General features: G+C 46.0%; 2 protein-coding genes across 3 annotated transcripts in view; both read right to left on the bottom strand.

Annotated features, from left to right (window-relative positions):
* rmc1 (regulator of MON1-CCZ1) overlaps positions 1 to 2,157 on the bottom strand; it is a 32,234-nt gene extending 30,077 nt beyond the window's left edge. Inside the window, exons 1-5 of the mRNA XM_056434653.1 lie at positions 1,920 to 2,157; positions 1,530 to 1,606; positions 1,160 to 1,244; positions 949 to 1,005; positions 513 to 599 (exon numbers count right to left, since the gene is read on the bottom strand). Of these exons, the coding sequence (XP_056290628.1) occupies positions 513 to 599; positions 949 to 1,005; positions 1,160 to 1,244; positions 1,530 to 1,606; positions 1,920 to 2,048 (435 nt within the window). The 5' untranslated portion in view covers positions 2,049 to 2,157. The remainder of the gene's footprint in view (positions 1 to 512; positions 600 to 948; positions 1,006 to 1,159; positions 1,245 to 1,529; positions 1,607 to 1,919) is intronic.
* A 462-nt stretch (positions 2,158 to 2,619) lies between these two features.
* On the bottom strand, positions 2,620 to 26,194 carry riok3 (RIO kinase 3 (yeast)). Of its 2 annotated transcripts, XM_056434769.1 has the most exons (14): positions 26,123 to 26,163; positions 25,676 to 25,726; positions 24,966 to 25,081; positions 24,533 to 24,684; positions 24,368 to 24,475; positions 22,160 to 22,269; positions 17,048 to 17,191; positions 16,848 to 16,975; positions 15,440 to 15,622; positions 15,095 to 15,254; positions 9,908 to 9,988; positions 9,676 to 9,765; positions 3,490 to 3,603; positions 2,620 to 3,121 (listed from the first exon to the last, which is right to left on the bottom strand). In XM_056434769.1, exons 2-14 carry the CDS (start codon positions 25,697 to 25,699, stop codon positions 3,008 to 3,010), a joined length of 1,524 nt encoding a protein of 507 aa, XP_056290744.1. In that variant the 5' UTR covers positions 25,700 to 25,726; positions 26,123 to 26,163; the 3' UTR covers positions 2,620 to 3,007. The 2 variants fall into 2 exon arrangements, with proteins under 2 accessions (XP_056290744.1, XP_056290745.1); XM_056434770.1 differs by lacking the exon at positions 3,490 to 3,603 and having other exon boundaries at positions 25,676 to 26,194.

Below are 26,194 nucleotides of genomic sequence, written 5' to 3' on the forward strand. Positions count from 1 at the left end.
GTTATTATTATTATTTAATACCTGGGTCACATTTTTATTATTATTTAATACCTGGGTCACATTGTTATTATTATTAAACACATATGTCACATTGTTATTATTATTATTTAATACCTGGGTCACATTTTTATTATTATTTCATACCTGGGTCACAGTTATTATTATTAAATACCTGGGTCACATTGTTATTATTATTATTTAATACCTGGGTCACATTGTTAGTTATTTTTATTTTAATTATGATTATTTGTATTATTATTATGATTATTTAATACCTGGGACACATTGTTATTATTATTATTATTTAATACCTTGGACACATTGTTATTGTTATTTAATAGCTGGGACACATTGTTAGTTATTTTTATTTTTATTATTTAATACCTGGGACACATTGGTATTGTGATTATTTAATATCTGGGACACATTGTTATTATTATTAAATACCTGGGACACATTGTTATTGTTATTATTATTTAATACCTGGGACACATTGTTATGGTTTCAGTTACCTGGTAGAACTCGATGCCCTGGTCGGTGATGAAGACGAGCTCGTTCCAGCTGGTCCAACAGAACCCCAAAACACTCGCGTTCTTCGTCTGCACGACAACAACAACGACCAAAAACGCAGTTTATTTATTTCAAGAAAATAAACTATATTATTCATTCTTTATCGTTGTTTCTTTTAAACACTTGATTTATATATATTTTCAAATATGATCTTTGTAATTAACGTGGAAGAATAAGGAAAAATATAAAATATAAATATCTATATATACATAAATAAATAAATACATATTTATTTATATAAATAAATATATGTAAATATATATACAAATTAATATATAAAATGTATATATATATATACAAGTATACATTTAAATATATATCTATACACACAGTATAAAATAAATAAACATAGTAAAAAGACGTAATATAATATGATACCTTGCATTCCTGGGTGAACTCTGTGTGCGGATAGTCAGGTATGAAGTTGATAAAATCCTGCAGAAGAATATAAAATCAGTAGTTTAGGTCAGTTTGTCCTCAGGGCATCATTATTATCAATATTATTAACATTATCATTATTAATATTATTATTTATATTATCATCATTAATATTATATTCATATTTAACCCTCCAGTGGGTGGCGCTCACCACAGACTTCAGAGTCCTCTGGACCGCCAGGATCTTGTTCCCGATGGAGAACTTGATGCACTTCACCTCCCCTCGGTCCTCCATCCTGAGGGCACACACCCATACTCTGATCATGTCCCTGAACGTATCACGGACAGTCAACTATTCCTCAAACTCCTTCAGATGTCCCTGAATGCATCACCGACAGTCAACGTATTCTTCAAACTCCTTAAAATGTCCCTGAACGCATCACGGACAGTCAACTATTTCTCAAACTCCTTCAGAAGTCCCTGAACGCATCACGGAGAGTAAACTATCACTCAAACTCCTTCAGATGTTCCTGAACGCATCACGGACAGTCAACGTATTCCTCAAACTCCTTCAGATGTACCTGAACGCAACGCTGCTCTTGTCGTCCGGGCCTTTGACCACCACACCTGTGGCTCCCCCTGAACGCACCGCGAACACCTGCAGTGAGACAGGAAGTACACGAACCATCAGGGAGTACTTTCCAGTGTACTTGTACTGTCATACAGTACTTTACAGTGTGGTATTAGGACGGTTATTCCAGACGTGATGACGTAGGACGCAGTGGTGTAGTCCAATAAGTGGGTATACGCCGGTATACGGCGTATACCCACTTATTTTTCAGTCAGCATAGCGTATACCCACTTCTCAATCACCGCTGGTGCCCCGTCAACAACTCTCCTCTGCGCGAGTATAGCCACTTCTCCAGGGACCACGACACCACTGGTAGGACGTGATGACGTAGGACGCTCACCTGCTTGTTGGCCTCGTCGAAGAAGACGTTGTTCACGCTGGACGCGTTCTCAAACTGCACCGGGGTCTCGCAGAGCTCCAGGTAGTGGTCCTCCCGGTCCCGGTAGTGGGCCTCCCGGTCCTCGCTCATGCTCACGGCCGGAAGTGGTCTCGTTGTGGTGGTTCTACCCTCAGTTCTGACTCCTGACGGAACACTGGCACAGAACCGATCACCTCAACCGCCGTCTGTTACACTTCCGCGTTCCGGTCTGGCTCTTCAAAATAAGAGCGGCTAATATATATATATATTAAATAATATTACCCACTTTACTTCCATCGTTTTTTATTATAATTAAATACATTTACACATCCTTATAATATATTTATCTTAACATACTCTTGTATCATTAGTTTGTTTATCATATGTTATGGTAAATGTAGTTTTTATTTCTAAATGATTGAAATTAGTTTGGTGTAGAGTAGAGAATACTCTTATTCTGAAGGAGTCAGATCGGATGTCAGTTTTCTTTGCTGCTCGGAGTCATGTGACGGTCTGGGAGTCATGTGACGGTCTCATGATTGAAATAACCATTATATTATATGTAAGATAGAACAAAGCTTCTCTTATATTATTATATATCTTATATTATAATATTAAAATAAATAAAGAGTTTAAGTGTCACATCTTACTCATTAGAATAAATCCACTGTAACGTCACGAGAAACGTTCATATTTTAATCATATATGTCAGACCTCAGATTAAATGATCTTTGATTACATTTTTATATTTTTGTGTTTATTTTATTTCCTTCTGCAAGAAATAAAACAAGCGTTTCTTTTCTCGGCGCTCCTCTTCGGGAGGAGGCGTGGCCTCGGCTTCAGAAACCCTCGCCGCCCCTCAGGACGCTCTGACTTCAGCTGAAGCCCCTCCCTCCTGCGGCCGGGAGGCGGAGCTCCGTCGGCCTGTTTCAAAGGAAGCAGTTGGTGGGTGGTTGGAGGAGGAGGAGGAGGCGCAGGGGGGGCCTCCTCCATTCGTCTCCTCTTTTTAACAGCTTGTTTTCAACACGGCGGGTCGTGAAGAGAGAGCGAGCCGTGAGGGGGGGCGGGGCTTAGTCATCAGAGTCGGGTTGTAACGGCGGACCGACGTCTTCACAGGAGGCCGGGAAACACTTCTTCCCCCGGCGCTGAACGTGGTCCTCATTCCTCTTCTCAAAGGCCTCGATCTGAGGGGGGGGGAGAGAGAGAGGGGGGAGGGGGGGCATCTCAGTTAAAATCTTTCCTCTCATAAACATTTTCCTGTTTTACTTTGATCAGATTGTTAACATCATGAAGTCCGGAGCTCCTCAGCGATGACGTCATGATGTTTTCACCTGAGTCATGTGACCTCCTGAGGACCCGACCCAACAGGAAGTGAGCGGTCGTGTTGAGACGATGATCTATGTCGTGACTTAAGAACTGTTCTACTTCTAGAGCAGGACTTTTATTTTGAAAAACGAGACCACAAAAATGTGCCAATGTTCAGAATAACAACATTTCCATCACCTATGCGTGTGTGTGCGTGTGCATGTGTGTGTGTGTGTGAGTGAGAGACCTCAGCCATAAACTCCGCCTCCTCCCCCTCTCCCACGGGGATGTTCAGGCCGCTCACGCGGTTGAAGAGCTCGTAGACGCTCAGGTCCTCCCCCACTCCTCTCTTCTGGAAGAACTGAGACCAGCAGGAACCGGTTCAGGTTCAGGAGGAGACCAGGAGCAAGGTCCAACAAAGACGACAAGGACAGTTAAATAAATTTAAAGAAAGAAATTTAAATAAAAACGTTTAAATAAAATAAAGACAATTAAATAAATAAGTTTAAATAAAAACGTTTAAATAAAAACGTTTAAATAAATAAGTTTAAATAAAATAAAAACGTTTCAATAAAATAAAGAAGTTTAAATAAAAACGTGTAGCGGTTCCGCCACTGAGAGTATGACAGCTTGATTTTCGAGCAACCCGACGGATTTATGAAATAACCCCAAAAAACGGTAGTTTTGTCAACCCCAGTGCAATGTATGCTTACTAATGGCGAAAGGGGTTAATACTAGAAGTAGGACGACCACAAAAATGATGGATTACGATCCCGAAATGGGACAAGACAGCCGAGGCGGCTCTCCGGGTCCACAAGACGAGGAAAGCTCCGGGGGTACCCTACGAAGTATTCTTAACGAACTCCGGGACTTCAGAAAGGATAACAGGGCCCAACTCACTGACATTAAACAGGAACTGAAGAGAGTAAATGATAGAATGGACGAAGCAGAGGAGAGAATAGGAGAAGCTGAGACCGTGCTTCGATCAGCGTCAACACTAATCGGGCGGCTGGTGCAGCGCCAAACTAATCTGGAAGCCAGGCTAACAAACCAGGAGGGTCGAGCGCGTAGGGATAATTTAAGGATTTACGGAATACCCGAAGACAAAGAGGGCACCGACATGGCTGGCTTTCTGGATAACCTGCTAAAAAACGCACTCGACCTCCCCAGTGACAAAGATCTCCGAATAGAACGCGCATACCGAGCACCGGCACCTAAGCCCAACGGCCCGCAGGCAAAGCCCCGGGCGATAGTGGTCATATTCGGGAGTTACCAGACGAAGGAGGAGGTGCTCCGGAGAGCCTGGCAGAAAAAAGAAGTCTTCTACGACAACACCCGCTTCTACGTTGACCGTGACTTCCCCCCCGAAGTGCTGAAGAAACGCGGTGAATACGCCGAAGCTAAGAAAGTCCTGAAAGAAAAACGAATAAAGTTCCAGACGCCGTACCCCGCAAGGATGCGAGTCTTCTACGACAATGGCACTCTGCTGTTCCAAGACGCTGCAGAAGCGACAAGAGATATGGCTTCACGAGGATTTCCAGTGACGGTGGTGAAATCCTCCGCTGCCCCGGACCAGGAGGAGATCCAGCACCCGTCTACCTGGCAGGTGGCCGGGAGACGACAGGACCGGAGTGACGACCGGGAGCCGGTGCAGCGGACGGCGGCACACAGCCCAACAAACCCCGCCAGCCTCAATATAAGGAAAAACTCCAGAGATTCAGAAGACGATCCCCCACGACAGGACAAAGATGACTCTTCAGAGGAATACAGAGAAGTTGTAATGGACTCCAGAGTGATACTCTCTTCTTTTCTTTTTTTTGGGTTATCCCCCGGAGGTACGCCACGACATTCTAAAAAACTACTCCTACAGTTATATTTTTGGTTAATTAAAACAGTCGGGACTTGTTAATTAACTTGTCACCCAGAGTTTATTTTGTGTGGATTTTGGCTCACATGTGGCCACACTTTAGGGCCCCACCACCGACGCGGCGTGGGACTTTCCCTGATGGGGGCTTTGGCTTCCCAAGGTCCTCTCAGGCTCATCTGAAACGAGCCTCTACATCTGAAACAGCTGTTCTAAACCGTTTTGGTGACTTTCCGTTAAAAACGGTTTCACGTTCCTTTTTTTCTGTTTTGTGCATTTGTTCCTTGGGAGAGATGTTTTCAGTGTACAACTTTTATGTTATCGGAGATATTGGGAGAGGTTCCACCTGTGATTATCAATGGTTGAAACTATGAATAGAAACGCCCTGAAGGTTATTTCATTTAATGTGAAGGGGATCTTGAATCCAGCTAAAAGAAGTAAAATATTGTCAAAAATGAAAAAGGAAAAGGCAAATGTTGTGCTCTTACAAGAGACTCACCTCACCCCTTTAGAGCATGACAAATTACAGAGAATGGGGCTTTCAAGGGTATATTGTTCATCTTATAAATCAGGCCGTAGGAGAGGCGTAGCCATTTTAATATCACAAACGGTATCATTTGAACTACTCTCTAAAGTAACAGATAAGGAGGGGAGATATATAATAGTCTCTGGAAAAATAGATGGTGTTACAATAACTTTATGTAACATTTATATCCCCCCTGGAAGTGATTTTAATTTCTACAGAAAGATATTTGATTTAATGATAGAGGCCCCAGGAATTGTCATATGCGGTGGAGATTGGAACATCCGTCTTAACCCAAAACTAGATTCTTCTAAAAATATGACCGCTACATCATTGCATAGGAAAATTAATGTTCTAATGACAGAACTGGGCATATTAGATCTATGGAGAGATATCTACCCATCAGGCCGTGACTACATTTTACTCATGCCCCCATGATACATACTCAAGGATAGACTATTTCTTTGTGCTAAAGAGAGATCGCCATAGAATGCATAGTTGTGATATTGGTAGTATTGACTTATTTGACCATGCACCTCTGTGCATATCAGCGATAAAATAAGAAAAACATTGTGGAGGTTGAATACAAGTATCTTAAACAACCCGAAATTTAAGACCCAAATGAGAAAGGAAATAAAAATGTTTCTGGATGAAAATGATAATGGGGAGGTCGACTCAGCTATAGTATGGGATGCCTTGAAGGCAGTCATCAGAGGGAGAATTATATCTTTCTGTGCCCATGAAAAGAAAGAGAAACAACTACGACTACTAAACCTTAATAAAGAATTAAAGGATCTTGAGATGCAACATAAGAGAGAACAAAAAAAGAATTTGCTGACAGAAATTAAGAAAGTTAGGAATGAAATAAATCTATTATACTCACAGGAAATTGAAAAAAACATGATATTCACAAAACAAAAATGTTATGAGGCGGGCTCAAAATCAACAAAGCTCTTGGCAAGAAGGCTGCAAAAACAACGAGCGGATAGCACAATATACAAAATAAGAGACCCTGTTTCTAAAAATATACACTATAAACAAGATGAACTGCAAAATACCTTTAAAAAATACTACAAATCTCTATACACACAACCACAACTAGAGGGCGAACAACAAATTAGCGAATTCCTCAAGTCTCTCAATCTCCCTGAACTATCAGAAGAACAAAATCAGATATTAACAGCAGCGATAACTGAGACAGAACTAAACAGCGCCATCTCCAGACTTAAAACCAATAAATCACCTGGTCCGGATGGCTTCCCTTCAGAGTGGTACAAGACATTTCAATTTGAGCTAATATCAAACCTCCTTAGGGCCTGCAATATAACCCTACAAGATGCCAAGATGCCCCCATCTTGGAGCGAGGCAGTGATCTCTGTTATTCACAAAGAAGGAAAAGATAAACTAGAATGTGGATCTTATCGACCAATTTCAGTGTTGAATGCTGACTACAAATGATATACAGCCATCCTGGCCAAAAGACTGGAACAGACCCTCCCCCAAATGATACATCATGACCAGACTGGCTTTATCTCACAAAGACAAACCCACGATAACATCAGGCGATCGCTGCACAGACTAAACCACATCCAACAGAACAATCTGGAAGCCTACCTGGTCAGTCTGGATGCTGAGACGGCCTTTGATTCAGTGAGCTGGCCTTTCCTATAGAAAGTCCTTGAACGACTTGGCATGCACGACACTTTCATTAAAGGCATTCGTACACTATATACTAAACCCTTGGCCTGGATTACAATAAATGGACATCTCTCGGACACCATTATATTAGAGCGCGGAACAAGACAGGGATGCCCAATCTCTCCACTGCTCTTTGCCCTCTATATAGAGCCTCTGGCGCAATGGATAAGACAGAAAGCATTAAAGGCATTTGTTTAAATGGATCAGACCACAAAGTGGCCCTGTATGCTGACGATATCCTGATTTACTTAACTACCCCCTCTAACTCCCTTCTTGAATTAATGAACCTGTTAAAAACTTTTGGTAGATATGCAGGATATAAATTAAACATACAAAAAAACACAAATCTTGACCTTTAATTGTACACCCCCTAAACACATTAAAGATGAATTCCTCCTTAACTGGGACCAGAAGTCCTTGAAATACACCTACCAAGAGATATCTCAACATTGGCAGAGATAAACTACACTCCTCTCTCAACAAAAATTAAAGAAGATACATATCGATGGAACTCTATTTCTTTCCTCGGATTAACCCATAGAATTGACTGTCAAAATGAACATTCTCCCACGATATCTGTTCCTATTTCAAGCACTCCCTGTAAAAATTCCCCCGAAACAATTCTCTGAATTGGATCAAATCATTTCAAGATTTATCTGGCAAGGGAAAAAACCAAGGATTAAATTTAAAACTCTACAACTTCCAAAAGAAGAAGGAGGAATGGCTCTACCCAACTTTAAAAATTACTTCTATGCTGTTCAGATTCCTTTAATTAACATGTGTACCCCATCTTATTGCGCCAGGTGGAAAGATATTGAACTCTCTATTATGAATGACCCCCCAATTCAAGCAGTATTAGCACACAAAAACCTGGGAAAACTTATAGACAATTTACAAAACCCATGGATCAAATTCAATTTAAAAATCTGGAACATGATAAAAAGAGAATATAAACTAGATCATAAACTACAATTACTTCAATGGTGCGCCTATGACCCGGGGTTCAAACCAAATGAAATGGATCATAGATTTAAATCTTGGATCCCAAAAGGTATAAGGAGATACTATTCTTTGACAGATAAAGGACAACTAAAGGACTTTGAACACCTAAGGGAAAAATATCGTCTTGAAAAATCTGATTTTTATAGATATCTCCAGATACGCAACCATTTCGAACATAACATTAGAAATACAATAGACCTTGATGAACCAATACTAAGAATATTTCTCGGTGCCTACCAAAACGAATCAAACAGAGGTATTATCTCGAAATCCTACAAGGGCCTTATGACAAAAAATCCCACACTGCAGTATATGTAAAGGAAAAATGGGAAGGAGATGGCAACCTCTCAATATCAAACGAAGACTGGTTAGATGTGTGTAAATTCCAATGGAAATGTACCAACTCTCATATATGGCGGGAATTTGCATGGAAGTGTGTTATTCGTTTCTTTATTCCAGCGAAGCAGAAGGCACGCTTCGCGGGAGGAGAGCCACATGTTGGAGACGGTGTGGGGCTCAGGAAGAAAATCACTGGCACATATTCTGGGAGTGCCCTGTCATAAGGCCTTTCTGGGCAGACTTTCATCAAATATTGGAAATCATACTTAACACTGACTTGCCCCTGGAATTTGAAACTTTATTCTTTGGAAAATTTGATTTTCAAACAGGGCGACAAGATAAATACATGTTTGGCATTTTAATAACCGCTTGTAAAAAAGCGCTTACCAGACGCTGGCTGCTCCCTGAGCCCCCCACGATTCAGGAGTGAAGAGACATCGTAAATGACATTTATGCTATGGAAAGGATCACCTTCTCCCTCCGCCTTCAGAGAAATATGTTTATTCAACTCTGGGACAAGTGGGTGAAATATGCAAATCCAATACGGACTGATCCTGTGGAGATAATAAATGAATGACCCTGCAACGCTGCTTTAGTTTAGGAAACCTCTCCGACCTCTATGCCTCTCCCCCCTAGTCTCCCCCTTGTCTGATGTATTTTTCTGTTTGTATGTACACTCTCCCAAAAATGTTCAATGTTATTTAATTTGAAAGACAGGATGGTATAATTTGAATACTACACCTGTGCTGTTGTATACTTTATAAATTAAGATACTATCCTAAAACGAAAAATAAAAAATTATAAAAAAATAAATAAAAACGTTTAAATAAAATAAAAACGTTTAAATAAAATAAAGAAGTTTAAGTAAAATAAATAAGTTTAAATAAAAACATTTAAATGAAATAAAGAAGTTTAAATGAAGACGATTAAATAAAGAAGTTTAAATAAAATAAAAGAGTTTAAATAAGACATGAATTCCCTCTAAACATGATGCTGAATGTCGTTACCGTGGAAACGTTCCTGCAGTCCCTGAAGAGGAACTCCAGGGCGTGAGGGTGAGTGGGCTCCACGGACTGACTCACATCGATCAGCCACACCTGCAAGGACAGAGGAGTCAAGAGGAGGACGCATGGGAGGGAAGGATGCAGGAAAGAAAGGACGCATGGGAGAAAAAGATGAAGGAAGGAAAGGACGCAGGGAGGGAAGGATGCAGGAATCAAGTGGACATTAAGATGTTACCTTTCCTTCGTGCCACAGCATGTTGTATTCACTGAGGTCAGCGTGGACCAGATTACACTCCTGATACAACTGCTGCATCACCTGGAGAGAGAGAGGGGGGGAGGGGGAGAGGGGGGGGGGGGGGGGAGAGGGGGAGGAGAGGAGGAAGGAGAGGAGGGAGAGAGGAGGAGAGGAGAGGGGGGAGGAGGAGGGAGAGGAGAGGGGGGAGGAGGGAGGAGGGGGGGGGAGGGAGGAGAGGAGAGAGGGGAGAGGGAGAGGAGAGAGGGAGCGAGAGAGAGGAGAGGAGAGAGGGAGGACAGAGGGAGAGGAGAGAGGGAGAGGAGAGGGAGGGAGGAGAGGAGGAGGAGAGGAGGGAGGGAGAGGGAGGGAGGAGGGAGGGGAGGGAGAGGGAGGAGGGAGAGGAGGAGGAGGGAGGAGAGGGAGGAGAGAGGGAGGAGGGAGAGGGAGAGGAGGGGAGGAGGGAGGAGAGGGAGGAGGAGAAGAGGAGGGGAGGAGAGGGGGGAGGAGGGGGGGGGAGAGGAGAGAGGAGGAGAGAGGAGGGGAGGAGGAGAGAGGAGAGGGGGAGGGAGAGGGGAGGGGAGAGGAGGGAGGAGGAGGAGGAGGGGAGGAGGGAGGGAGAGGAGAGAGGGAGGGGGAGGGAGGAGGGGAGAGGGAGGGAGGAGGGGGAGAGGAGGGGAGGAGGAGGGATGGAGAGGGTGTGTACTGTGTATACTGTGAGTACTGTGTATACTGTGTGTACTGTGTGTACTGTGTGTGTAGTACTGTGTGTACTGTGTGTAGTACTGTGTGTACTGTGTGTACTGTGTGTAGTACTGTGTGTACTGTGTGTACTGTGTGTACTGTGTACTGTGTGTACTGTGTACTGTGTGTACTGTGTGTACTGTGTGTACTGTGTGTGTACTGTGTGTAGACTGTGTGTAGTACTGTGTGTACTGTGTGTGTACTGTGTGTAGTTGTGTGTGTACTGTGTGTACTGTGTACTGTGTGCACTGTGTGTAGCACTGTGTGTGCTGTGTGTACTGTGTGCACTGTGTGTGTACTGTGTGTAGCACTGTGTGCACTGTGTGCACTGTGTAGTACTGTGTGTGCTGTGTGTAGTACTGTGTGTACTGTGTACTGTGTGCACTGTGTACTGTGTGTACTGTGTGTGCACTGTGTGTACTGTGAGTACTGTGAGCACTGTGTACACTGTGAGTACTGTGTGTACTGTGAGCACTGTGTGTACTGTGTGCCGTGTGTGTACTGTGTGCACTGTGTGTAGCACTGTGAGTACTGTGTGTGTATTGTGTGTAGCACTGTGTGCACTGTGTTTAGTACTGTGTGTACTGTGTGCAGTGCTGTGTGCAGTACTGTGTGTACTGTGTGCACTGTGTAGCACTGTGTGCACTGTGTGTACTGTGTGTAGCACTGTGTGTGCACTGTGTGTGTACTGTGTGTGAGCACTGTGAGCACTGTGTAGCACCGTGTGCACTGTGTGCACTGTGCACTGTGTGTAGCACTGTGCAGCACTGTGTGTGCTGTGTGTAGCACTGTGTGCACTGTGAGTACTGTGTGTAGTACTGTGAGTACTGTGTGTAGTACTGTGAGTACTGTGTGTAGTACTGTGTGTACTGTGTGTAGCATGTGGTGCTGTGTGCACTGTGTACTGTGTGCACTGTGTGCACTGTGTGCACTGTGTAGTACTGTGTGTACCGTGTGTAGTACTGTGTGGTACTGTGTGTGACTGTGTGCACTGTGTGCACTGTGTACTGTGTGTAGCACTGTGTGTACCTGTGTAGTACTGTGTACTGTGTAGTACTGTGTAGTACTGTGTACTGTGTAGTACTGTGTACTGTGTAGTACTGTGTAGTACTGTGTAGTACTGTGTACTGTGTAGTACTGTGTACTGTGTGTAGTACTGTGTGTAGTACTGTGTGTACTGTGTGTACTGTGAGTACTGTGTGTACTGTGTGTGTACTGTGTGCACTGTGTGCACTGTGTGTAGCACTGTGTACTGTGTGTAACTGTGTACTGTGTGAGTACTGTGTGTACTGTGTGAGTACTGTGTGTACTGTGTGTACTGAGTACTGTGTGTACTGTGTGTACTGTGTGTATACTGTGTGTACTGTGTGTAGCACTGTGTAGTACTGTGTGTACTGTGTGTAGCACTGTGTGTACTGTGTGTATACTGTGTGTACTGTATGTAGCACTGTGTGTGTAAGTAAGTAAGTAAAAGTTTATTTCTATAGCGCCCTTCGCAGTACGAATACACAGTGCTTTACAATAAAAACAGTAAAAACAGTACAACATCATCAATATCATCATGTTAAGCATAGCAGCAAGGTGCAGAAGCCAGTGCTACATCACAAATTGCGGGTGCATTACCTCCAGTACACAAGACTTTTGAGCAGTCACAAACGCAGTAGAAGAAACCAACAAACAATAAATTAAACATAGAGAGCAGAAAACCGATAACACACAGAAACCTAACCCAGAAATGCCTGTTTGTAGAGATGTGTTTTTAGCTGATTTCTGAAGCTTTTTTCGGACTGAGCTGCTCTCAACACCTGCGGAAGTGTGTTCCACAGGCGTGGGCGACTGCAGCAAAGGACCGCTCGCCTTTGTTTTTAATCGTGTGCGCTGCACTGCCAGGAGCCCCTGGTCAGCTGACCGTAAGGACCGGCTGGGGGTGTGCTGTATGATGAGGTCATGTATATAACTGGGGGCGAGGCCGTGTATGGCCTTAAAGGTAAAGAGAAGCACTTTGTACTGGATCCTGTACTGGATTGGTAACCAGTGTAGGGCAGCCAGTATAGGGGTAATGTGACACGATTTCTTTGACCTGGTGAGTAATCTGGCAGCTGCATTTTGAACCAGTTGGAGGCGGTTTATGGATGCCTGGTTTTGACAGGTGAACAGTGAGTTGCAATAATCCAGTCTGGAGGATACAAAGGCATGTATAGCCATTTCCATCTCAGAGTGGGCGATGATGGAACGCAGGTGGAAAAAGCAATTGCGACTCAGAGTCATGACGTGTTTATCCAGCAGCATTGCCTGGTCAAAATGAATACCGAGGTTTTTAATGGTTGGGTGGACATTATTTTTGAGAGGGCCCAGATGTTCTAGTACCCTGGCTCTGGTGCCATCGGAGGCGATGACCAACACCTCGGTCTTGGTTGCATTTAACTGCAGGAGGTTGTTAGCCATCCAACCCCCGATGGCGGCTAAACACTCCATCAGGATGCTGAGGGACTGCATATGCTCCGGTTTAAAAGAGCAAAGCAGCTGGATGTCGTCAGCATAAAGGTGGTATGTGATGCCAGAGAATGTTCTGATCAGCTGACCCAATGGGATCAGGTATAGGGCAAAGAGTAACGGGGCCAGCACCGAGCCTTGTGGTACCCCGCAGTGCAGAGGGGCGGAGTCGGATTTATATGGACCAGCTGACACTGAGAAATGTCTCTCACTGAGGTAAGAGGCAAACCATTTTAGTGCTAGACCTGACACCCCAACCCAGTTCTTTAGCCTATCTAGGAGAATACTATGGTCGACTGTGTCAAAAGCTGCACTCAGGTCTAGCAGGACCAGAACAGAACTTTTGCCACAGTCGGAGGCCATCATGATGTCATTAGATACTCCAAGAAGGGCAGACTCGGTGGAGTGTTTCTTACGGAAACCGGATTGAAACTTGTCACCAATATTGTGTGTGGCCAGGTGGAGGTTAAATTGGTTAGCTACAACTTTCTCCAGTACCTTTGAAATAAAAGGTAGCTTAGATATGGGCCTGTAGTTTAGAGGAGAGGAGGGGTCCAGGTTGGGCTTTTTGAGGAGAGGTTGGACGGCCGCCTGCTTAAAATAAGAAGGCACCACACCCGTGACCAGAGACATGTTTATAATTTTGACCAGACTGGGGGCAACAGAAGAGATAGCTTCTTTTAGCAGGGAGGTGGGCAGGATGTCTAGGGGACTAGAGGAGGTCTTCATGGCATTTACTACCTCCAACACCTCCTCCAGCTCAACAGGTGAGAAGTTGCTCATTGATGGTACGGAAACTGGACTGGGGACCGGGGGGCAGGGGGAGGGGGTGATGTTGGCTCTAATATCTGCAATCTTGTTTACAAAAGACAACAAGAAGGTGTTACATTCCCTGTCCGAAGACACAGGAATCGATGGAAGAGGGCGAGCCACGATTTTGCTGATGGTGTTAAATAACACTTTGGGGTTGTTTTTGCTGGAGATAATGAGGTTTTTAAAGTAAACAGCCCTAGTAGTTTCTACCAGAGTGTTAAAATCAGCTGTGAGATCTTTATAGAAGAGTCGATGGACTTCTAGGTTAGCAGCTCTCCACCGTCTCTCAGCTCTGCGCCGGTGTAGCCTGAGCGCATAGATTTCCTCATTCATCCAGGGAGATGGATTAGTTGGACGGACAGAGCGAGTGACAAGGGGAGCTACACTATCCAGAATGGCTGCGCAGTGGGCGTTAAACAAGCTCACTGCGCAGTCCACGTCATCAGACTGCGCCATCAAAACATTGCTGGGGAAACTAGTTCTGAAATTCACTACAGCTTTGTTATTTATAATGCGAGATATTTTCACACGTTTTTCTGGCACAAAATCATTGTCGAAAGATAAACTGAACATTACGGACATGTGGTCAGATAACAGCATATCTTCAATGCATACATTGTGAATATTTAGCCCGAGAGTGAAGACAAGGTCCAGTGTATTACCTTTCTCGTGGGTCGGACAAGACACATGTTGGATGAAGTTGAAAGAGTCCGCAAGGTTAATGAAGTCCACAGCGAATGTATCCGCGCTCTTGTTAACGTGGATGTTAAAGTCCCCGAGCATGAGGATCCTATCGTAGCGGATAATGGACGCCAGAAAGTCACCAAAGTCAGCCAGGAAGGATCTGTTTTTGCCGGGGGGACGATAGACAAGGACGCAGAGGAAAGGATTTTTGCGACCAACTTTGTTGATGAGGATTTCAAACGAGGAGTAGGCTTTATAGTTCACCGTCCGAGAGTGAAAACTGCTCCGGTAGATGGTAGCCAAACCTCCGCCTGAGCCGGACGCTCTCGGAGCGCAGGAGTAGGAGCAGTCTTGTGGGTACACTGTGTGTACTGTGTGTAGCACTGTGTATACTGTGTGTACTGTGTGTAGTACTGTGTGTACTGTGTGTATACTGTGTGTACTGTGTGTACTCACGTGGAGCACCTGTCTGAAGGCCTCCTCCAGGTCGGCGCGGTCCAGCGCGGCGTCTTTGAGTTTGGGGGCCGGAACGAGACCGCTGCCGATGAACGACATCACCAGGATGTGCTTCTTCAGGAGCACGACGGCAGGACACGGGATCCCAGCGCTGCCCATCCTACACACACACACACACACACACACACACACACACACACACACACACACACACACACACACACACACACACACACACACACACACACACACACACACACACAGCCGTTACCTCTGGACCTCCAGGAGGACACACACACACACACACACACACACACACACACACACACACACACACACACACACCTGGCCAGGTTGTGCATCTCCTTCTCGGCCCACAGCCTGATGACTTTGCGTGGGTTCAGTTTGCTGAAGCGGTCGATGAAGCGGTAATCGTCTTTGATGTAGCGGTCGCGGTTCTTGAACTCGTTGAGCGTCGTCTTGTAGACCTTCAGGACCACCTCGCCTGGAACGGGCCGCGCCTCCAAGCTAAATACCGGCCAATCACAACGCAGCTTTAACACATGGGGACTACAACCAGAGAGGTCGCCCCCTGGTGGCCAGGAGAGAGAATGCAGCTCTAACACATGAAGCATAGACTTCTATACAACCAGAGTCGCCCCCTGGTGGCCAGGAGAGAGAATGCAGCTCTAACACATGAAGCATAGACTTCTATACAACCAGAGGAGTCGCCCCCTGGTGGCCAGGAGAGAGAATGCAGCTCTAACACATAAAGCATAGACTTCTATACAACCAGAGGAGCCCCCTGGTGGCCAGGAGAGAGAATGCAGCTTTAAGACATGAAGCATTGACTTCTATACAACTAGAGGAGTCTCCCCCTGGTGGCCAGGAGAGAGAATGCAGCTCTAGCACATGAAGCATAGACTTCTATACAACCAGAGGAGCCCCCTGGTGGCCAGGAGAGAGAATGCAGCTCTAACCCATGAAGCATAGACTTCTATACAACTAGAGGAGTCTCCCCCTGGTGGCCAGGAGAGAGAATGCAGCTCTAGCACATGAAGCATAGACTTCTATACAACCAGAGGAGCCCCCTGGTGGTCAGGAGAGAGAATGCAGCTCTAACCCATGAAGCATAGACTTCTATACAACCAGAGGAGCCCCCTGGTGGTCAGGAGAGAATGCAGCTTTAACACATGAAGCATAGACTTCTATACAACCAGAGGAGCCCCCTGGTGGCCAGGAGAGAGAATGCAGCTCTAACCCATGAAGCATAGACTTCTATACAACCAGAGGAGCCCCCTGGTGGCCAGGAGAGAGAATGCAGCTCTAACCCATGAAGCATAGACTTCTATACAACCAGAGGAGCCCCCTGGTGGCCAGGAGAGAGAATGCAGCTCTAGCACATGAAGCATAGACTTCTATACAACCAGAGGAGCCCCCTGGTGGCCAGGAGAGAGAATGCAGCTCTAACCCATGAAGCATAGACTTCTATACAACCAGAGGAGCCCCCTGGTGGCCAGAAGAGAGAATGCAGCTCTAGCACATGAAGCATAGACTTCTATACAACAAGAGGAGCCCCCTGGTGGCCAGGAGAGAGAATGCAGCTCTAACCCATGAAGCATAGACTTCTATACAACCAGAGGAGCCCCCTGGTGGCCAGGAGAGAGAATGCAGCTCTAACCCATGAAGCATAGACTTCTATACAACCAGAGGAGCCCCCTGGTGGCCAGGAGAGAGAACCGTTGCCACCCACCTCCCTCCGTTGGCGTGGAACACCACCGACTCCTTCCCGGTGCTGATGCAGCCGTTGATGTTCTCCAGGACGCCGGCGCTCACCATCTTGTACATCAGCAGGCGAGTGCGAGGGTCCACGGCTTGCTCCTGAAGAGGAAGAGTTCATTCGGCGTGGAAGAGGACAGAGCGCTCCCCCGCTGATGGTTCACTCCTACGTACAGACGTGGAGTGCTCCTTCTTCTCGTGCAGCCGGGCGCTGCGCTTCTGCTCGCTGTTGCAGTGCTGCTTCAGGGCGTTGAACACCTGGTTGGACAGCTTCAGGTCCATCCCCATGCCGTCGCCCACCTGGACCCCCGGGGCAAACTGCAGGACAGAGGACATATGGGTGCTGCTCTGGTCATGTGACTTTGTAAACAACCAATCAGGGATTAGACCAGGAGGAGAGCTAGTAACGTTAGCTAGTACGGTTAGCAGCACCGCTAACAGAGAACCAGGAGGTTCACTTCAGTTCCTTGATGATGCGTTCAGGCTCCGCTCAGTGAACACGAGTACTGGCTGAAGGTACATGATAGCGTTCTCGTGATGCGTTCAGGTGTCATGTGGCTCTGGTGATGAACTAGCCCTATGATAGCGTTCTCGTGATGCGTTCAGGTGTCATGTGGCTCTGGTGATGAACTAGCCCTATGATAGCGTTCTCGTGATGCGTTCAGGTGTCATGTGGCTCTGGTGATGAACTAGCCCTATGATAGCGTTCTCGTGATGCGTTCAGGTGTCATGTGGCTCTGGTGATGAACTAGCCCTATGATAGCGTTCTCGTGATGCGTTCAGGTGTCATGTGGCTCTGGTGATGAACTAGCCCTATGATAGCGTTCTCGTGATGCGTTCAGGTGTAGTGTGGCTCTGGTGATGAACTAGCTCTATGATAGCGTTCTTGTGATGCGTTCAGGTGTCATGTGGCTCTGGTGATGAACTAGCCCTATGATAGCGTTCTCGTGATGCGTTCAGGTGTCATGTGGCTCTGGTGATGAACTAGCCCTATGACAGCGTTCTCGTGATGCGTTCAGGTGTCATGTGGCTCTGGTGATGAACTAGCCCTATGATAGCGTTCTCGTGATGCGTTCAGGTGTAGTGTGGCTCTGGTGATGAACTAGCTCTATGATAGCGTTCTCGTGATGCGTTCAGGTGTCATGTGGCTCTGGTGATGAACTAGCCCTATGATAGCGTTCTCGTGATGCGTTCAGGTGTCATGTGGCTCTGGTGATGAACTAGCCCTATGATAGCGTTCTCGTGATGCGTTCAGGTGTCATGTGGCTCTGGTGATGAACCAGCCCTATGATAGCGTTCTCGTGATGCGTTCAGGTGTCATGTGGCTCTGGTGATGAACTAGCCCTATGATAGCGTTCTCGTGATGCGTTCAGGTGTCATGTGGCTCTGGTGATGAACTAGCCCTATGACAGCGTTCTCGTGATGCGTTCAGGTGTCATGTGGCTCTGGTGATGAACTAGCCCTATGATATCGTTCTCGTGATGCGTTCAGGTGTAGTGTGGCTCTGGTGATGAACTAGCTCTATGATAGCGTTCTCGTGATGCGTTCAGGTGTAGTGTGGCTCTGGTGATGAACTAGCTCTATGATAGCGTTCTCGTGATGCGTTCAGGTGTCGTGTGGCTCTGGTGATGAACTAGCCCTATGATAGCGTTCTCGTGATGCGTTCAGGTGTCATGTGGCTCTGGTGATGAACTAGCCCTATGATAGCGTTCTCGTGATGCGTTCAGGTGTCATGTGGCTCTGGTGATGAACTAGCTCTATGATAGCGTTCTCGTGATGCGTTCAGGTGTAGTGTGGCTCTGGTGATGAACTAGCCCTATGATAGCGTTCTCGTGATGCGTTCAGGTGTCATGTGGCTCTGGTGATGAACTAGCCCTATGATAGCGTTCTCGTGATGCGTTCAGGTGTCATGTGGCTCTGGTGATGAACTAGCCCTATGATAGCGTTCTCGTGATGCGTTCAGGTGTCATGTGGCTCTGGTGATGAACTAGCCCTATGATAGCGTTCTCGTGATGCGTTCAGGTGTCATGTGGCTCTGGTGATGAACTAGCCCTATGATAGCGTTCTCGTGATGCGTTCAGGTGTAGTGTGGCTCTGGTGATGAACTAGCTCTATGATAGCGTTCTCGTGATGCGTTCAGGTGTCAAGTGGCTCTGGTGATGAACTAGCCCTATGATAGCGTTCTCGTGATGCGTTCAGGTGTAGTGTGGCTCTGGTGATGAACTAGCTCTATGATAGCGTTCTCGTGATGCGTTCAGGTGTCATGTGGCTCTGGTGATGAACTAGCTCTATGATAGCGTTCTCGTGATGCGTTCAGGTGTCATGTGGCTCTGGTGATGAACTAGCCCTATGATAGCGTTCTCGTGATGCGTTCAGGTGTCATGTGGCTCTGGTGATGAACTAGCCCTATGATAGCGTTCTCGTGATGCGTTCAGGTGTCATGTGGCTCTGGTGATGAACTAGCCCTATGATAGCGTTCTCGTGATGCGTTCAGGTGTCATGTGGCTCTGGTGATGAACTAGCCCTATGATAGCGTTCTCGTGATGCGTTCAGGTGTCATGTGGCTCTGGTGATGAACTAGCTCTATGATAGCGTTCTCGTGATGCGTTCAGGTGTCATGTGGCTCTGGTGATGAACTAGCCCTATGATAGCGTTCTCGTGATGCGTTCAGGTGTCATGTGGCTCTGGTGATGAACTAGCCCTATGATAGCGTTCTCGTGATGCGTTCAGGTGTCATGTGGCTCTGGTGATGAACTAGCCCTATGATATCGTTCTCGTGATGCGTTCAGGTGTCATGTGGCTCTGGTGATGAACTAGCTCTATGATAGCGTTCTCGTGATGCGTTCAGGTGTCATGTGGCTCTGGTGATGAACTAGCCCTATGATAGCGTTCTCGTGATGCGTTCAGGTGTCATGTGGCTCTGGTGATGAACTAGCCCTATGATAGCGTTCTCGTGATGCGTTCAGGTGTCATGTGGCTCTGGTGATGAACTAGCCCTATGATATCGTTCTCGTGATGCGTTCAGGTGTCATGTGGCTCTGGTGATGAACAAGCCCTATGATAGCGTTCTCGTGATGCGTTCAGGTGTCATGTGGCTCTGGTGATGAACTAGCCCTATGATAGCGTTCTCGTGATGCGTTCAGGTGTCATGTGGCTCTGGTGATGAACCAGCTCTATGATAGCGTTCTCGTGATGCGTTCAGGTGTCATGTGGCTCTGGTGATGAACCAGCCCTATGATAGCGTTCTCGTGATGCGTTCAGGTGTCATGTGGCTCTGGTGATGAACTAGCCCTATGATAGCGTTCTCGTGATGCGTTCAGGTGTCATGTGGCTCTGGTGATGAACTAGCTCTATGATAGCGTTCTCGTGATGCGTTCAGGTGTCATGTGGCTCTGGTGATGAACTAGCCCTATGATATCGTTCTCGTGATGCGTTCAGGTGTCATGTGGCTCTGGTGATGAACTAGCCCTATGATAGCGTTCTCGTGATGCGTTCAGGTGTCATGTGGCTCTGGTGATGAACTAGCCCTATGATATCGTTCTCGTGATGCGTTCAGGTGTCATGTGGCTCTGGTGATGAACTAGCCCTATGATAGCGTTCTCGTGATGCGTTCAGGTGTCATGTGGCTCTGGTGATGAACTAGCCCTATGATAGCGTTCTCGTGATGCGTTCAGGTGTCATGTGGCTCTGGTGATGAACTAGCCCTATGATATCGTTCTCGTGATGCGTTCAGGTGTCATGTGGCTCTGGTGATGAACAAGCCCTATGATAGCGTTCTCGTGATGCGTTCAGGTGTCATGTGGCTCTGGTGATGAACTAGCCCTATGATATCGTTCTCGTGATGCGTTCAGGTGTCATGTGGCTCTGGTGATGAACTAGCCCTATGATAGCGTTCTCGTGATGCGTTCAGGTGTCATGTGGCTCTGGTGATGAACTAGCCCTATGATAGCGTTCTCGTGATGCGTTCAGGTGTCATGTGGCTCTGGTGATGAACTAGCCCTATGATATCGTTCTCGTGATGCGTTCAGGTGTCATGTGGCTCTGGTGATGAACTAGCCCTATGATAGCGTTCTCGTGATGCGTTCAGGTGTCATGTGGCTCTGGTGATGAACTAGCCCTATGACAGCGTTCTCGTGATGCGTTCAGGTGTCATGTGGCTCTGGTGATGAACTAGCCCTATGACAGCGTTCTCGTGATGCGTTCAGGTGTCATGTGGCTCTGGTGATGAACTAGCTCTATGATAGCGTTCTCGTGATGCGTTCAGGTGTCATGTGGCTCTGGTGATGAACTAGCCCTATGATAGCGTTCTCGTGATGCGTTCAGGTGTAGTGTGGCTCTGGTGATGAACTAGCCCTATGATAGCGTTCTCGTGATGCGTTCAGGTGTCATGTGGCTCTGGTGATGAACTAGCCCTATGATAGCGTTCTCGTGATGCGTTCAGGTGTCATGTGGCTCTGGTGATGAACTAGCCCTATGATATCGTTCTCGTGATGCGTTCAGGTGTCATGTGGCTCTGGTGATGAACTAGCCCTATGATAGCGTTCTCGTGATGCGTTCAGGTGTCATGTGGCTCTGGTGATGAACTAGCCCTATGATAGCGTTCTCGTGATGCGTTCAGGTGTCATGTGGCTCTGGTGATGAACTAGCCCTATGATAGCGTTCTCGTGATGCGTTCAGGTGTCATGTGGCTCTGGTGATGAACTAGCCCTATGATAGCGTTCTCGTGATGCGTTCAGGTGTCATGTGGCTCTGGTGATGAACTAGCCCTATGATAGCGTTCTCGTGATGCGTTCAGGTGTCATGTGGCTCTGGTGATGAACTAGCCCTATGACAGCGTTCTCGTGATGCGTTCAGGTGTCATGTGGCTCTGGTGATGAACTAGCCCTATGATAGCGTTCTCGTGATGCGTTCAGGTGTCATGTGGCTCTGGTGATGAACTAGCCCTATGATATCGTTTTCGTGATGCGTTCAGGTGTCATGTGGCTCTGGTGATGAACTAGCCCTATGATAGCGTTCTCGTGATGCGTTCAGGTGCAGTGTGGCTCTGGTGATGAACTAGCCCTATGATAGCGTTCTCGTGATGCGTTCAGGTGTCATGTGGCTCTGGTGATGAACTAGACCTATGATAGCGTTCTCGTGATGCGTTCAGGTGTAGTGTGGCTCTGGTGATGAACTAGCCCTATGATAGCGTTCTCGTGATGCGTTCAGGTGTCATGTGGCTCTGGTGATGAACTAGCCCTATGATAGCGTTCTCGTGATGCGTTCAGGTGCAGTGGCGACCCTCACGTTGTCCATGCGCGCCGTGTTCTTGCGCCCGCAGGCCACCGGGTCGTGCTTGGTGGTGATGTTCTTCCCTTTGCCGGTGAAGCCTCTCCTCGGGGTCGTCTGGGGCTTTTCTGAGGAACACACACACATTATATTTCAGTTGATAGGTGTTTTTCTATTATTATTAATAATTCATTTTACTTGTTTATTTTTCCCTTTTATCATTTTATTGTCTCAGATTCTTGAATTTTTTCAGTTGATACACTTTAACCAGACTAAAAATACAAATATGTTGACGTGGGAATAAGAAATTAAATTAAAAATATTTAACATTTTAAATGAAAAAATCTAAATTAAAATTTTTTTATGTAAAATTGTAATACATATATATTAGTGCTGTGAAAAATAACGCGTTAACTCAGTTAATTCAATTACAGGTTTAACTAGTTTTTTTTTTTAACGCATTTAACGCATGCGCAGAATGAGCTTCCAATCCGTCTGTTGTTGGTCGTCGGGACGAAAGAAAGTCACTTGCAAAATGAGCTTCCAATCCACCACTTCAATCTGAACTCTGTCCGCTCTCATGCAGACGGTCTGTTCATCGGTAATGATCCTTCCGCAGGTTCACCTCCGGAAACCTTGTGACGACTTTTACTTCCTGTAGATCAGGGTCTCAACACGTCGATCGCGACCTGCCAGTCGATCGCGGCGTAGTGTCGGTAGATCGCATGACATTAAAGAGATTGGCCCGCCACCTGACATGTTCTCTAGAGCACGTCTTTGTTCTTTTATTAAACTAAACGTCTGTTGTTGATCGTATCTCCACAGCAGCATGTCATTTCTGTCTCTTCGCGTTGCGTTAACACTTATCGATCTCAGCCCCGCGCGCCACAGAGCTCCGTGCGCGCATCGGGACCGAGCAAAAACAAAGTCACTTGTCAATCTGTCCACCTGTCCGGGCCGGTGAGGTTTCAGCTTTGCAGCGGTGTCCCCGTCCCTTTCATCACGGCCCAGTTCATGAAGAAAACCCACACAGTCAGTTTGCCTCAGCAGCTGCTAGAGGAAGACTAGAGGCCTTTAGATTGTATCATGGTGGAGTTAATGGTTGACAAATAAGAGAAAAATGTTCTGTTTAACCTCCTGTTACCTTTACATTTACTAACATATTTACCCTCGGGGTCAATTTGACCCCAGCAATTAAAACCTCCAGAAAATTATTAGAATTAATATTGCTTCCCAAGTTTAAGTGTGAGGTACTTTATGTTTGTTTGTTGACTACCTAAATAACCCTTTAAATAAATAAAAAAGTTGATATTTCTGATATGTTTGACACAGTGAAAAACAGCCTGGGGTCAAATTGACCCCAAAGAACACCGACATTAAACATTGAATGGGGTCAAATTGACCAGAAAGGTAACAGGAGGGTTAAACATTCTGTTTAGGATGAAGATGTATTAATGTTCCATCTGGAAGAAAACTGCTAAATAACTGCTGAGTTGCAGCACCATTGTATAGAATAATGTATAAATGTATATATCCGTCTTTTGTCATAAATCTCTATGCTCTCACAAAATATACCGAGAATATCGGTAATATGTGATTAATCATGATTAATCCACAAAAACCTGTGATTAACCCGATTAAAAATTTTAATCGTTTCACAGCCCTAATATATATATATTATAATATTTGAAAAATACAATTAAAATAATTAAACATTTAAAAAAGAAATTCCATATTTTTTAATTTGACATAAAAATGTTACAATTTTAATTTTTCACATTTTTTATTAAAAAAAGAAATTCCATGTAAAATGAAATATAACATTTTTACATAAAAATGTTATATAAAAATGTTATGTAAGCGGTATGAATAATGGAAAACATAAAAATGTACAAACAAAAAAAACATTTAAAATTGTAAATGTTATTCATTTCATTTTTTTCCCCCCCAAGTCAAAATATCTTTATTTGTTATGTAAAATTTTAAAAAGAAATGTAAAATAAAATGTATGTATTTTTAAATTTTATATACAAATATTTAAATTGTAATTATTACATTTTAAAAAATTAAATTCCATGTAAAATAAAATCTACCTTTTTTACATAAAAATGTGAAAATTTTAATTTGTACATTTAAAATTGTAAATGTTATTCATTTAATTTTTTATTCCCGCATCAAAATATTTGTATTTCTGTAGGATTTTAAGATAAAAGGTAGTGTCCGTACCGGCGCGGTACGGGTCATCTCTCGTGTCCTGCCAGTCCACCTCGTCCTCCGAGCTGTCGCTGTCTGCGTACGGATGCACCATGCGGTAGTTCTCAAAGGAGATGGACACTGGACACAGACAGGGGGGTCAGTAACACACCTCCTCCTCCTCCTCCTCCTCCTCACCTTTGCTCCCCCCGTTGAACTTCTTCTCCTCCCGGAGGAGCTGGTCGTCAAACTCTCGGTCAAACTGCATCTGAAGCATCTGAGCCAGCATCAAGTCACTGGTCGTCTCAGAGGAGGAGGAGGAGGAGGAGGGGAGGAGGTCTGCTGAGGGGCTGGGGGGGAGAGGAGGAGGGAGAGGGTGGGCGGAGGGAGGGGAGGAGGGAGGAGGGAGGATGGGACAGAGGGAGGGAGGAAAGGAAGAGAGGAGGAGGAGACAGTCAGAGAGACAGGTTGTTTACTAGAAAACAACTACAAAGTACACACACACACAAGTATTATCATCATATATACACACACACTCTATCCAGTGAGTCTGGGGGGGGGGGGGTCACACACACACCTCTACCCAGTGAGGGGGGGGGTCTCTCTCACACACACACACACACTCCTCTACCCAGTGAGGGGGGGGTAGTCCTGGTTCTCCTCCTCCAGTTGAGTCGCCAGCTGTTCGCTCATCACTTCAGTCAGAGAGCAGCTGGGGGGCTCCGGGGCCGCCGGACCCCACGGACCCTGAACACAGCATCAACATGGTCAACTCCAGGCCCTGGGGCTCAGGGCTCAGGGTTTGAGGCCCTGGGGGTTCAGGTTTGAGGCCCTGGGGGCTCAGGGCTCAGGGTTTGAGGCCCTGGGGGTTCAGGTTTGAGGCCCTGGGGGCTCAGGGCTCAGGGTTTGAGGCCCTGGGGGTTCAGGTTTGAGGCCCTGGGGGCTCAGGGCTCAGGGTTTGAGGCCCTGGGGGTTCAGGGCTCAGGGTTTGAGGCCCTGGGGGGACGTTGTGGACCTTAAACAGAGACAAGTTCAGACATGTCTGCGCTAAACCACGCCCCCTCCAGGGCCACGCCCACACTATTTAGGAGACGGAATTGTGTAGCGTCTCCTTTGTATAAAAACATGCTCTATGACGTCACGGACAAAACATACCAACCATCACAATCAACAGGATTAAAACAATTTAAACCGATAAAAGACCAACCGGAAGTGAATTGACACCCGGACGCGTCGCGTGGTCATATAAAAAAGGACTTGAAGCGCTCGCGCGCGGAGGCTAATTTAAGGTCGACAACCAGCGATGACGTCATCGCGTACTTTGAACACGGAGGCTCTCACCTTTAAGACGACCGATTGAGCCATGATCACCGCGACGTCGACCGATCGATCCTGTTCCGTGAAGAGTGAACCGTGAAGCAGCAGCAGGAACCAAACGTCCGAAGAAGAGACTCACAACAAGAGACTCACAACAAGACTCACAACAAGAGAGTCACAACAAGACTCACAACAAGACTCACAACAAAAGACTCACAACAAGAGAGTCACAACAAGACTCACAACAGAGAGTCACAACAAGACTCACAACAAGACTCACAACAAGAGAGTCACAACAAGACTCACAACAAGACTCACAACAAAAGACTCACAACAAGAGAGTCACAACAAGACTCACAACAGAGAGTCACAACAAGACTCACAACAAGACTCACAACAGAGAGTCACAACAAGACTCACAACAAGACTCACAACAAGAGAGTCACAACAGAGACTCACAACAAGACTCACAACAGAGACTCAGTCACGACGGTTGCTCGGGGTAACGTGGCGGTTGGAGGAGCTCGAGCCGTTGTCGGTGAG

The sequence above is a fragment of the Pseudoliparis swirei genome, chromosome 16, assembly GCF_029220125.1.
Source record: "Pseudoliparis swirei isolate HS2019 ecotype Mariana Trench chromosome 16, NWPU_hadal_v1, whole genome shotgun sequence".
Lineage (NCBI taxonomy): Eukaryota > Metazoa > Chordata > Actinopteri > Perciformes > Liparidae > Pseudoliparis > Pseudoliparis swirei.